The sequence below is a fragment of the Enhydra lutris genome, unplaced genomic scaffold, assembly GCF_002288905.1.
Source record: "Enhydra lutris kenyoni isolate GAN:26980312 unplaced genomic scaffold, ASM228890v2 scaffoldscaffold38, whole genome shotgun sequence".
In the NCBI taxonomy this organism is placed as follows: Eukaryota; Metazoa; Chordata; class Mammalia; order Carnivora; family Mustelidae; genus Enhydra; species Enhydra lutris.
This window is the reverse complement of record NW_019154122.1, coordinates 14,632,208-14,645,448: the sequence shown is the minus strand read 5'-3', so window position 1 is coordinate 14,645,448 and position 13,241 is coordinate 14,632,208. Positions and strand designations below refer to the sequence as shown.

The following is a 13,241-nucleotide window of genomic DNA, read 5'->3' as shown; positions in this document are numbered from 1 at the left end:
CTGCTCTTTTTTCCCCCTCCTCCCTCTCTCTTTTTGATAATTATGTATTTTTAATGATTTTTTTTTTCTCTCCATTGCTGGCTTCTCAGCTATACTTCTCATCTTTTCTTTTTTAGTCATTACTCTAGGACTTACAAGTTCATTTTTAATCTAGCATAGTTAACCTTCAGACTTTATATGTATTACATCACTTTATGTCTAAGAACCTTAAAAGAGTACTTCCATTTCCCCTTCATGTTCTGTGATATTTTTTGCTTACAAAGAAATATTATTTCTACATGTATTAAAAACTCCCAATAAAATTGTTATTGTTGTTGCTTTAAACAATTATCTTTTAGGGAGTTTTTTTTTTTTTAATGAGGAAAAACCTCTTTTATGTCTGCCCATATAATTTAGTACTTTTGAATTTTTTTGTTTGTTTTATTATTTCAAAGTTGGTGAAAAGGATCTAGAAAGATCAGATGCAAGATAAGAAAAGAATGATCTGCAAAGCCCCATAGCAGCCATAAAGGGATGGGCCTTTATGGATGGATGGATGGATGGATGGATAGCTTCTCTGCTGTAACAGGAATAAGTGAGGAAAGAGTGTAGATATGAGCAAGCTTACAAATAGTGTCAGGATAATGAATTCTGTTTCTAACAGATGAGAGAGTGAGGGAGCAGAGGCCTGCGGCAGGCTGGCGTGCTGGCCAGAGACCGTAGCAGAATTACCCAGCATCTGGATGATCCTTTTGGTGATGATGAACCAACGTACCCTATTATATATGACTTTTCTCCATATCTTTGGCTACTAGGGTTGACATAAGAATAGAATTCACAGTTGGCTTTATGAGAATTGACATTTGGGTAGTTGTGAAAAGTCAGAGGGAAGAAGAAATCTTGCAAAGCACGTTACTGGACGATGGGCACTGGGCTCTGAGCTGAAGGGCTGAGGCACGGTTTCAGATTTGTACGTGGTGCACTCGAACAAGCAGACGAGCTAGTAAAGCTGAGTGGGGGGTTAGCGATTGGGAGATGGAGCTGACGTGGAGCAGCTGCAAATGATGAAAAGGAGCAAGGTATGGCCTTGACCACACTCATCATGGGAGGAGTGACAGGGGGATCTAGGGAAGGCAGAGGAGTTGGGAGGTGAGGTCACCCAGGACCATGGCTGGGCTGTGTGGGGACAGACTGTCAGCTGCTGGCCAGAGTCTTTGAGGAGGAAGTTTGGCAAATCGGCCCCCAAGAGGTATCGGCTAACCTGTAGCTGTTGCTGATCTGTGACAGGAAGCAGGGACAGCAGTGTGGACTTCGCTAGTACTGGTTGTCCTGAAACCACCTCCAACTGGCAGCAGTCTGAGGACGCACAGGAAGAGGAAACATTTCCCGGTTTAGCTGAAGAGGCCATGTGGAGAATGATAAAGCAAACTCCTGAGCGCGTTCTCATGACGTACCAGGTACCTGAGAGGTAAGAATGCACTTTAGGAGGCCCACTTTTATGAGTTTTATTTAATGATTTCTTAAGTATGTTGGTTAATACAAAATGATTTTCAAATTATGTTTTTATACATGCTCTTAGAGAACCAGATTTTCACATTCACTCATTTGAAGTCAGATGATGAGTGGGCCTAGGACAGTGGCCACGGTGGCGGTGCCCCACACATGCTCGGGTCCACACTGAACCCACATGTGCGTCGTGAGACCAGAAAGCCATCAGACAGCGCTTCCAAGAGGGCGCACAAGTACCAGAACTTCTCTCTCTAGACTCTGAATTTTTCCGCATTCTGCAAGAGAGGAGCTCAGGGAAATCTGTTTCCTCTCGAGTGCTGTGAGATGCTTTCCACCAAGAAAAAGTGCTCTAGCTTCACCCATTGACCAAGATTGGATTCGGTTTTTTTTTTTTTTTTTTAATTTATTTGACAGACAGAGATCACAAGTAGGCAGAGAGGCAGACAGAGAGAGAGGGGGAAGCAGGCTCCCCGCTGAGCAGAGAGCCCGACGCGGGACTCGATCCCAGGACCCTGGGATCATGACCCAAGCCGAAGGCAGAGGCTTTAACCCACTGAGCCACCCAGGTGCCCCTCGGTTATTTTTTAATATGCGCATTATGTATTAGCAAGAGTTAGAAAATATATCGCAAGCCCAGAAGTGCTTTTCTTGGATGAGGGAAGAACCCTGTGCCTTATTCAGGACTAAGGTTGCTCGTTTGTCCTCAGGGTGACAGAGGCTGTACTGAGAGAGGACCTGGAGAAGCTGGCGGGCCTGCGGGGGCAGCAGCCCCGGTTCTCACGCAGCCAGAGGGAGGAGCTGGCCAAGGTGCACTCTTGGATTCAGAGCCAGACTGTCCCTCAAGGAATAGACATCCAAGTAAGCACTGTGACAACAGCTGTCCTGTGTGATGTCTCTCTGTGCCAGGCACTGCCTGAGGCACTTAATACGCATTGCACCATCCCACTGAAAATTACAGTCCTCACAGATGCTTCTACCTCACCAATGAGCAGTAAAGTAACGTGTACAGATATTAAATAATTTATGTACGGTCGCACAGTCCCCCTGATTTTGAATGCCGGTCTTCGGAGTGCAAGTGTGCCTCCTGGTTGGAATGCTGAAGGGCCCCTGCCGTGAAGTATGGCTGACGGGGAGGCGAGGAGTAAGAGAGGTGCATTTCAGATCTGCAGGTGTGTTTGAACGGAGCTAAAACTCAAGATGGGGGATTCACACTGGAGGGAGTATTCATAGCTAGCAGGATTTTCCATGAGGCCCGGGGGCTTTGGCTGTCAACGAGATCTTCTCAGTGAGAGCGCCTGCGAGCGGCCTGGCCAGTGGAGCTCTGGTTTGCCCGTGGCCCCTGTGGTGGCTCTGTGGAACCATTGTGACACTTGTACCAGGAATGAGGCCTTTATTCCCTCAAGTGTCAAGCTGTGGATGTGGGAGGTGACAATGTGGGGAGTTAAAAACTATAACAAGAAAAGAAAGCTGGGTGTTCAGAAGTGTGGTGTCAAGGCTGCTGAAGTAGACAGGTGCCGGGATCCCCCTCCCTCCTTTTTAAAGAACAGAACGTATTCCCGCAGCCGGCGTCTGGTTAGATGTGGCTTTCCCGAAAAGCAGGAGCTGAGCCTGCTCCTCATTTCAAGTGTCTTCGTTCTTAAAACACTATTTTTATGCTTTTTGAATAGGAGAGTAAATGAATGAGCCCCAAAGTAATTTAAGCAACAATTGTGTAAACAATTGTCCTGTTCCTTCTCACAACAATTAGGAATGAACTGTCACATGGGCTCCTCTCAGACACACAGTGAATAAACTGGGGACTAGACGTAAGGTACCTGGCCAGCATTTTACTGATTCAATCCTTCCAGATGACATTACGTCATGCTGCCCACTCTTGTTCTTTCTCGGAGGGCTGCGTCACTTGCGAAAGCCAGGACTCCCTGGGCGACACCGCGGAACCCTGTGGTCAAGCTCCGGCAGCAAACAGCGGATGAGTGGCTGTGGAGGCGCCCCGCGGGGACCCGCTGGACAACCAGACTTCTCGTGCGGGACGGGAGGGAGGTGTTGTGAGAAATAAAGTCTCCTCGTTCCTCATCCAAAAAAAAAAAAAAAAAAAGACTCTAAGTGACCATGAACTTGTCACTGAATGTTATGGTTTTCCCTTCTTGATTTTTTAATAGGCTTTGTTTTTCTGAAGCAAACGCTGTGTATCCAGTCTTTTATGTCCCCGTTCCGGGGGCATTAAAGCTGTCAGATGTTTTTTCTAGTTCTGCCGTCCTCTGAGGAGATCGAATGGCCTCTAGAGAGGTGTGTGCTCAGGCTGCACCCGAAATCCACGGTAGTCACAATTAGAGCCAGAAATAGCCCCAAAACTTGGCCACCTTCATTTCCTTCTGGTGTTACAGAAATCACTTTCCCTGGGAGAGGACTTGACATCCCACCTGCAGGCCGTCTGCTTTTCAGAATGGTTCCCAGAAATGAAGTTTCCTCTGGTCCTCGTGCAGCTTGGCCTTTCCCTCCGTAATTCCGGTGAAACGTTCTCGTTTGCCCACAGCACGGGTCACTTCGGTATCTACCAGTAGTAACAAATACCACCGATCGGTACACCGGGAGTACCTGCTTGTCGGGGGTGGACTTTGAGCTTTGTTCTCGTAGACACCTTTCCTTTTAATTCTCCGCCTTCCACTGAAGTTCCCAAAGTCCTGCCCTCACAGTGAATCTACTCACCACGAGCTTGTTCCTCGGAAGCTGAAGTTAGCTTTTGCGCGTGTGACGTTCAAACAGAGAGAGCTCCTCACTCAACCCGTGGTATTCCCCTTTCTGATGTTTTTGTTTTTAAAATAATGACTGCAAAAAGTTTCAGAAGTCATGTAAAAAATATTGTTCTTTTATGCCTCAGTGTTTTAATGTTGTCTTGCCCAAAATCAACAGTTAACTCTTTCTTTCCTACCAATTTACACACAAGAAGTCTGGCCATCTTTGCCAGAGATCTGTAAGTGCCATGAAGGGCTGCGTGGGGACAGCAGCAGTCCACGGGGACAGCAGTGGCCTGTGGGAGCTCCGCCGTCCTCGCAGGCATGCAGAAGCGGTCAGAGATCAGTGCTTCCTACGCGGCCATAATTGCGTCTTCAAGGAAGTGAGTGGGTTGTTTACTTGATAAGTTCGCTCCCTGCTCTTCAGAGAAGTCCGTGGTTCCTGCCCAGACTCTGGATGACGTGTGACCCACACAGATCAGAAAGAGGACCAGAAGCCAGTAGTGGAGCAGCAGTAACCTTTCATCTTTTATCTAACAGACTGAGCTTTCTTTTTTTGTTTGTTTTATTTTGTTTTTTTGTTTTGTTTTGTTTTTAAGAAAACACTCTTCCTCCTTTGAAGTTTTATACCTTTTTATAAAAGTGTATCATGATAATGGTTAGGAGACTTGACCTTTTTATCTGTGATTGCATGATGACTGCTGGGCCCTGACTCTCAATTCCCGTAGCTCAGGTTTGCTTTCTAAAATGGGTTTTCCTGGAAGGCAGTTCTGTGTGTCCAAGCCATTTTCAAATGCTGAGCTGTTCTGTGCAAGTGTTGCGGCATTAGGATAGGGGAGCTCTCATGCTCTGCTCGGTCCGGATGGCTGAGCGATTTCTGAGCCCTCATCGTGGCGGTCAGGTGGTGTGGTATTTTTGCCCTTGGTGAGAAATCAAATTTTAAAAAACTAACCAGCCCGGATGTTGTCCATCAGTGTACTCTTCGTGACCTTCTGCAGGGACAAAAATTTTAATCTGCATAAATCAGAAATGACACGTGGCTGTCAGAGGTCACGCAGCTTCGTGCAGCACGTTTTGTACCTTATGTTCTCAATCGTGGAAGCAACTCTTTTTCAGTCTTTCTGGTACTGGTTTTATCTCACTTTGCTGATCTCTTTGCCTTAGCACACATCTTATGGAGTGCACCTGACGCCGGACTTGGTAGGAAACTGGTGCTCGCTGTAGGCAGAGCTGTAATATCGCGTGTAACTTCCCTATGTTGACAAGTAGCTTAGTTGGCGTATGTAGGGATAGGACCCTGACGCTTGTGCTGCTGGAGCGGGGTGGAGGCTCAGCAGTGCCGCTGCTGCCCCCCAAGGGGGCTGTATCCACTTTTACACTTCGTCGTGCAAGTTTATTAACTTTTTGTATTAATAACTACAGGAATGGATAATAAAAATGTGTATTATAGGCTTTGATGTTTACACAAATATTACCCAAAAGGCTGCATTTTCTTGGGTAGGAGGTCAGGATTTATGAAAAACAGAATGCTGTGTGAACGGAGTTGTTTTGCAATTAAGTAAAACTTCATTATAATTCTCAAGGTCAATTTAATCTAAATTGAAATTTTGTTTCAGCAGAATTTATAATTAACTGTATGAATTTACTTGTTTTTAATGGTTATTAATACTTCAATCAGGTATCTTTTTCAAGTAAAAACAAATAAACTGTGTACATGTAGAACCTGACATACTTTTGCGCTGTGTCAATAAAACTTTGCCCTGAATATGTATTTTTTATCATCATGAAATGTTTACTAAGAGGCATTGCAAGGTGCTCAGATGAACGTTGGTTTTCTCAGCAGCAAGGTCGGTCGGCGTGTGCCGTCAGGCGTCTGAGCTCCCGCTGCGCTGGCGAGTCCCCCCCCGGCCCTCCGGCCCTCCGGCAGCCCTGTGACACGCCCGTCGGGTCCTCAGCGTCTGTGCACCTCATCGACGCGGTCGGAACGCCTGACCGAATTCAGCGTCAGACGTGTTCTGTCTGGTTCCCTAGAGCACACGTGTGCTTCACGAAGTGTGTGTGACACTTTGTGGCAGCAACAGAATCTCAGAGTTAAACACGGGTCGAGATCCCGAAGCCCAGACTAGATGCTAGAGGCTTCAGTTCCGTGGCACCTTCCTGCAGCAGAACAGTAACCCCGGGGAGAAGAGACCGCCGAGTGCTTATCCCGGGCGCGGGCTCTAACAGGAGCTGCTCGGGGCGCTCTCCGTGAATTTTAATGTTCGCAGCCGCCGCGAGAGAAAGAGAAGCCTCCCTCGAACCCTCATTTCGCAGCCCAGCCCGCGGGGTGGACGGAGCCCTCCCCTGGTGGACGACTCGCCCTGCACGGCGGGGGCAGGGGTGCGAACCTTCCGATCCCACCCCGGAGCCCCATCGCCGGGGTCATCGCCCCCACCCCTGAAACACAGCCCAGGGTTCCCGGTTTCCCCGCCCTGGGATTCCTCTGAGGCTCTTTCTGGTGTCGTAGATGTGAAACAGTTTTGTGGTGCCAGCGTTGTGCGTCGGGGAACGAGCATAAATTCGTTTCTACAGCGCGAGATACCAGCGTTACCACGGCCACTTAATGTCCACATGGTCCCCGAGGTGACGCATCCGTTCTTCGAGCCTGAGACATCTTTCCCTACAGATCTGTCCTTGAGGTCTTAAAGGCAGGAAGTGGAAGCTTTTCCTTTTTTTTTTTTTTTTAAGATTTTATTTATTTCAGAGAGAGAGAGTGCGCGGGCGCGCGCGCGCACACACACACACACACACACACACACACACACACACACACACGTGCTCCTGCAAGGGGAGGGTGTGGGGCAGGGGCAGAGGGAGAAGCAGACTCCCCAGTGAGCAGGAAGCCCTGGGGGACCTAGAGCTTGATCCAGGGACTCTGGGATCATGAACTGAGCTGAAGGCAGCCACTTAACTGACTGAGCCACCCAGGCGCCCCACTGACTTTTTTTAAGTAATAACATTAGTTGTTATTTTTAAGGTTGGAAGGACATGGAGGTAAGATAATGTTTAAACAATTTGTAGTGTAACTCTCTTAACTAAATTTTACTTTTGCTTCTGTTCACTTACTAGCTTTACTTTTTAAATTTTCAGAGAATTCAAGGATAAATTGATGGAAAGAAAAGTAGTAAATTTTCAGGACACATTTGTAAGTAAAATGACCACTCATGATATTTGCAAAACTTAGAGGATTTATTTTCCAAATAATAATGAACAGGGTTAGGTTTTTTTCTATACAATTTTCAAATCAGGCATTTTTGTTTTTAACTTTCTAAGATGATTATTTTTGGGTTGATTAGTAGATGTTCATTTCACTTCAGACACAGTATTTCCAGAAGCATTCAGAAGGAGACCCACGCTTCTTATCTTGTTTCCTATATCTGGCCAAAAGATGACTCAGGAAAATGTTAGGATCTTGTCCAGAGAAGGCTTGAAACTAAACCCACCAACAAACAAAGAAACAGGTTATCAGTGAATTAAGACCCCTACAAGAAAGAGGAACCGTAGTTAAGACTTAGGACCTCTGAAAGTGTCTGCTCTGTCATGTGGTGTGTAATTGCACTAGGAACCTGGAGTGTGGTGGTTCTGGAAGGGGGTCCAGCGCGCTGATGGCCGTGAAATTCCCCAAGCCCTCACTGACCCATCTCTATTTAAATACTCAGTTCTCCTCGCTCATGCTCTCTCTCACTGTCTCTCTCTCAAATAAATAAATTAAATCTTTAAAAAAAAAAAAAAAGAAATACTCGGTCAGTAACATGTTCTGTCCATTTATTATCTTCTTTGTGAAACAGATCTTGTATTTCCCCTGAAATGAACTTCTCTTGAAGTGTGGGCCCTGAGTTTTGTGCTACTGCAGAACGGCACGAGCAGATCCTACTAATCACCTTCATGATTTTAGAATCTTTAGCCATAATCCTTCTACTCAGAAGAATATAAACCTGTGAATGATGACTTTTACTTCGTCACCTGCAGATACCACACCAACCCCTGCTGGGTGGTTTCGCCCCGTTGGGACCTCAGGCCGTGTCTGCTGTCTCTGGGATGCAGCGTGTCTGGTATATTTTTATAAGGATGCTAGTGGGTACTACACCAAAAAAGATGTCTCTGGCCAAAATGTTTGGGAAGTTCTTGATTAAAGTTAAACAAGTTTACCTCGGGATTTCCTGGAGGTTTCGGTGTGCTGACGTAACACAGAATCACCGAGGCGGGCGAGGCTAGGACAGTGGGCACGGTCGCTTGGCTATTGGGACTGGTGTACCCACAAACCCTTCGGGAAGCACGTAGAGTTTGGGGGTGTTGGTGATGATGGTCAAGTGCAGACTTGCCTTTCAGCATCTGAGGCCCTCCGGGAATTGATGCCATTTCTAACCACCTACTATTATCATTCACCAGTTCCCTATCCCACTCTTTCCCCCACACCCAGAGTACAGCCCAGGCCCCGCCCTCTGTCGCCCATGCTGCACCTGCGTGTTTGAGCACAGCGCTCTTCCACTTAGACCCTGCACCCAGCGGCTGGAATGCGCATACGAGTCACCCGGGGTTCCTGCTGAGGCAGGGATTTTGACTCCATATGAGATTCTGCATTTCTCACGAGCTTCCCAGTGACACCAGGGCTGTTGGCCCCAGGCCACGTGTGGGGATGATGAAAGAGCTCGCACAGGGGTGACAGACTGGAGAGTAGGGACCTTATCTATTGTTCATTCCCTTAAACTTATTACAGTAATTTTTACCCAAAACAGGCTCTGGGCAAATGCCTGTGGTCACATTTAATACGGATCAGAATTTAGGAAAAGTAATGCTTTGAAATAACACCGATTGGCCAGTTACTTGAAGGGATGATTTCCACCCAGGACACGACCCAGTTCAAGAATTCAGGATCCTCTAAAGTCAAGGTATAAAATGCTTCACCTAACCGTCATAAATAGAATCACTTACCTTTTTCATACTTCCTCTAGTGTTAGCAGCTTCGGTACCAAGACCTGGAAAACAGTATTTGGAAACCATTCATCATCAGATCTGTGATTTCCGGTTTATGCTTGTTTTACTTAGAATATTACTAAGTCACGTCTAATTTCTGATCTTCCTGTTTTCACGCTGCAGTGATGTTTCCTTGAAGGCCACTGGGCAGGGCCCCTGTTCTTTCTTGCTGACGGGAGTCCACAAAGGGTGCTGCATTCTCCCCAGGAAGTTAGCAGCTCAGTAGTTTATTGGAAACATTTTAAATGAATGAACTTCTTTCTAGTAAAAGGTTCCATTTGGGGGCGCGGGGTGGTTCAGTCAGTTAAGTGTCAGACTCTTGATTTGGGCTCAGGTCCTGATCTTGGGGTCAGGCTCTGCTGCGCTCAGCGTGGAGCCTGCTGAAGATCGTCCTTCTCCCTCTGCCCCGCCCCCACCCCCTTCTCTAGGGAGAAAAAAAAAAAGGCTTCATTTCATTTCCAGAATATCCTGGGAATTTGTGTCTGTGCGTAGAGTACAGTCAGAGAAAACAGTAAAAGCGGACAGTTTATTGGTGGCTGTGTGTGAGACTGTGGGGAGCCGTTTACCTGGCCTGTCTCATTGCCTTCACAACAGCCCTCTGAGGTGGTATTTGTCCAAATCCCACCTACTGATAAGAAACTGAGGTACCAGGTGATTAAGTAGTTTGCTTAAGATTTTAGCAAGAGGGAAAGCGGGGTTTCAAATTGCACTTACTGGAAACTGGGATAACACCCTCCTTCCCCTCCATATAAACCCGTACAGGAAAAAAAAAAAAATATATATATATATATATATAAGCTGGGATGGCAAGGAGAGCACGATACTTGCAAGGAGTTGGTGAGAAAGAGAAAACACAAGATTGCAGAGCAGTCTTGACACCAGAAGGGGAGAGTGTCAGGCAATTTATTAGCCTGTTTTATAGGTCATCTTTCTCTTCCAAAACAGGTTTTTACATCATCTAGTGGAGGAGAAGAGAGTAATTCAGCAGCAATAAAATCAGACCACCGATCCGTGCAAGAATTATTTTACCTGCCTTCCTGAGACCATCACCCCTCTCTGCCCCTGACAGCTCCAGCAGCATTTGCAGGAGGGACACTCTTTCCAGTTCATCCAAGGCTGATCTCATGTCTCCATCAGGTGCTACATAGAATAAAATAGAGGTTAGTAACGCTGTTCACCCTTCAATTACCTGTTCCCTATTGTGTTCAGGGGGGCTCTGGGGCAGGGAGGGAATACTAGGGAAGACTCCAGTGCTGTGTTCGTGAATTGTCAATGGTATCTCAACAGAGAGGTGGGGAGGCTACGGTCCGATTTGCGATTTGCGAGCCGGCAGCACAGAAAATCAAGAGAAGGGCATCTCGTTCTGACTCTCGCCCTTGCCTGGCTGCTCAGCCGCCCCAAATAGGAGAGCAGAGGCTGAGCCACAGGGCCCATTGAAAAATGTTTCCCCTGGAAAAGTGGTTCTCTTTTGTTCCGATTTCTCTTCTGCTGCCCATTACCTTTTACTTGTGGATGATCTGAGTGAATGCATAGAGAGGAAGAGGGAAGGGTTGGTTTTCTGGGAGCCGAGACTGTCCACGTTCTTCTGATAACCAAATAAGATGTCAGTACTCCTTGTCTCTCTGGCTTTCAAGACTTGAAGACCGTCATCATTAGAAAAGAGTCAGCCTTTAAAATCCTCTTTAAAGACTTTGATAGTAACATTTTTAATGTGAGACTTGGTCAGCTGAATATAAGATGTATGGCAAGTGTGCCTGGGATGCGTATGGGTCATGCATGCGAGGTGTGGGACGTGGGAGGAAGGCGGAAGTTATGCTGCAAGGACACTTGGCACCAGGATAGCTCTCTTGGCCGGCTGCCGCTGTGCTGAGATCAGAGGCTCCGGGAGCCCCAGAATGCCAGCTCACAGCTTACAGATGCGGCGCTACGACCTCAGCTGGCGGCATTACAAAGGCATCCAAGCACATTCGCAATATTTCTGAAGAATATTAATGAAAAACCTGTAAAATTCGGCCATGTGTCTTGAGGCTCATTTATGTAGGAACAACTAAATTAGAAAAACTGAGACAAGAACTTGAAGGGAGGCTGTCACCTGTTTAGGGTTTGAGTAAGATGCTGCACTCATCAGAGCTTTAAAAAAATCTTAATATGTATATTTTTTAAAAGGACAGTGATAGAGCCGGTCTTGGTTTCATCTTGTGCTTGCCTCTCACTGTTCTTTTTAAGTAGCAGAGATTCAATAAAGTTAATGCCTGTTTTTGGCCGCTAACACAACGGGAGGTCAGGGGTTGCCACCGTGGATGGGGCATGTGTGAGTAGCCAACAGTGCTTGGCCATCATCAAAAAGCCTCTTGGGAGAAGCTTTAGAGACTAGGAGTGATAAAATCAATGGCATAGAAGAGTTTTTTCCTTTAAAAAACAAAGTCTAAAAGTACTCCAAATTAAAGACAAGATAAAATCCAGTTAAAATGTTTATGCATCAGTTGTTTTATTCCTTAAACTAAATTAAGAGGAAATAGCCAAATAAGTACTGACCGATTCTTTTTTTTAATTCAACTTATACTTAAACTGAATGAGATTAAATCAAAAAGGACAAGATACTTGACCTGGAAACAAATGTCATCCCAAGCTCCAAACTGTCCCTTTTTTATTCCTTAATGAACATTTGTGTTTCATGTAACACATATCAGATGATTACTTTTAACTGAAAATGGTATAAAATAGTTTTAATCTATAATTGGAACAACCAAATTCTACATCCAACCAGTTCATTTAAAATAGAAACCAAAAGGAACTGATGTTTAAAATGTCATACAATTTTTGAAACTGAAAAAAAAAAAAAAGAAAAGTTGACCAAAACAAAAGTTTGGGTTACAGAAATAACATGAAATAAGCAAAGCTACCCTTTTTCTCTCTTCCATTTTAGAATGAAAAAAAAAAAAAAAAAACCCTAAAATGGATTGTAAGGGTCCTCTAGGATTCTATCCATAGCTAGGACTTCAAGACTTCTGCAAACAAGAATTCCCATTCTTATCTCTAACTTTGCATTTAAGACCCTTGAAGACTCTTCCAAGACTAACAGAAGGGAAGCAAATTCATTTTACCTGAGAGCCACAGGGTCTCTTCCCTGGAGTCAGGGACAGGCAGAGCGAGGAGAGGATGTAAACATCCCATGAAAAGCAAACACCAGGAGATCAGCTTATACATGATGGGCAAGAGACAGGAGTCTCCCTTCTTGGCTTCTGTTGCTCAGAACTTCCAGCTTGCTCCTTATTCTGTGATCAGTGGTTATATATATATGATCCTATGACTCATTCACCCCCTCCAAAAAATTAAATTTATTGGCTATGAAGGCTAAAAGGCAATCACTTTGCATTGATGTAATTTTTCAAGGTAACAACTCACAGACAATAAATTTGCTGTCAATCCCTAAGGTACAAAGTAGATATAAAAAGACAGAATAGTTACATTTATGAATCCGGCAAAAGGACTGACAGCAATAAATCATAAGTCAAAGAAAGGGTCACGCATGAGTTAAAGTGGCCAAGGCAAGGACATGGATGTATGAGTCCTAGCAGGAGTGACACTGGGCGTGACATGGAATGTGTTGGTTTCCCTTTCTTAATCAAGAGCGATAGATGAATTGTCCTGTTGTATCGGGGACTGCCATGCCCGAAGAATGACAATGTGCAGATTAACACTTAAAACCAGTTCTTTACTTTAGTGAAGCTAAGTTAAAATGCACAGCAAACCTTCAGGCTCAGAGCAAGTCTTGAATTTCAATAATGTTCATCAAGGAGGAATGAAACACACGCCTGAAAACCTCACCGATGAATATTTCCTGTGACTGACTTCTCTTCTTTGCAGTCTGCTGGCCTGGCCCCAGCCTGGACCATCACATGGCCTCCCCATGGGTGTCTTCGGGTCTACACTCCACCCCACCAGCGTCCACACAGCACAGCGGTGCCTCTGACCCACAAGTCGGATCATGTCAGGTCCTTGCTCAGA

General features: G+C 45.6%; 2 protein-coding genes across 4 annotated transcripts in view; one reads left to right on the top strand and one right to left on the bottom strand.

The window, feature by feature from the left end:
* LOC111154647 (period circadian clock 3) overlaps positions 1–5,947 on the top strand; it is a 60,141-nt gene extending 54,194 nt beyond the window's left edge. For all 3 annotated transcript variants that reach the window (XM_022514415.1, XM_022514416.1, XM_022514414.1), the window contains 3 exons: positions 1,267–1,447; positions 2,196–2,346; positions 3,378–5,947. In XM_022514415.1, the coding sequence (XP_022370123.1) occupies positions 1,267–1,447; positions 2,196–2,346; positions 3,378–3,461 (416 nt within the window). In that variant the 3' untranslated portion in view covers positions 3,462–5,947. The remainder of the gene's footprint in view (positions 1–1,266; positions 1,448–2,195; positions 2,347–3,377) is intronic.
* Positions 5,948–7,572: 1,625 nt separating this feature from the next.
* Positions 7,573–12,440, bottom strand: LOC111154587 (urotensin 2). The gene is made up of 4 exons (XM_022514251.1): positions 12,338–12,440; positions 10,263–10,373; positions 9,192–9,235; positions 7,573–7,692 (listed from the first exon to the last, which is right to left on the bottom strand). Exons 1-4 carry the CDS (start codon positions 12,438–12,440, stop codon positions 7,573–7,575), a joined length of 378 nt encoding a protein of 125 aa, XP_022369959.1.
* Between the last annotated feature and the right edge of the window lie 801 nt (positions 12,441–13,241).

Excerpts from the sequence above, each read along its gene's own strand:
- LOC111154587 (XM_022514251.1), bottom strand. The coding sequence starts at position 12,440 with ATGTATAAGCTGATCTCCTGGTGTTTGCTTTTCATGGGATGTTTACAT. Across the intron at positions 9,236-10,262 it reads TGATGGTCTCAGGAAGGCAG|GTCTTGGTACCGAAGCTGCT; the intron begins GTAAAATAATTC and ends ACTGTTTTCCAG. Across the intron at positions 7,693-9,191 it reads CTAGAGGAAGTATGAAAAAG|TTTCAAGCCTTCTCTGGACA; the intron begins GTAAGTGATTCT and ends TGGTGGGTTTAG.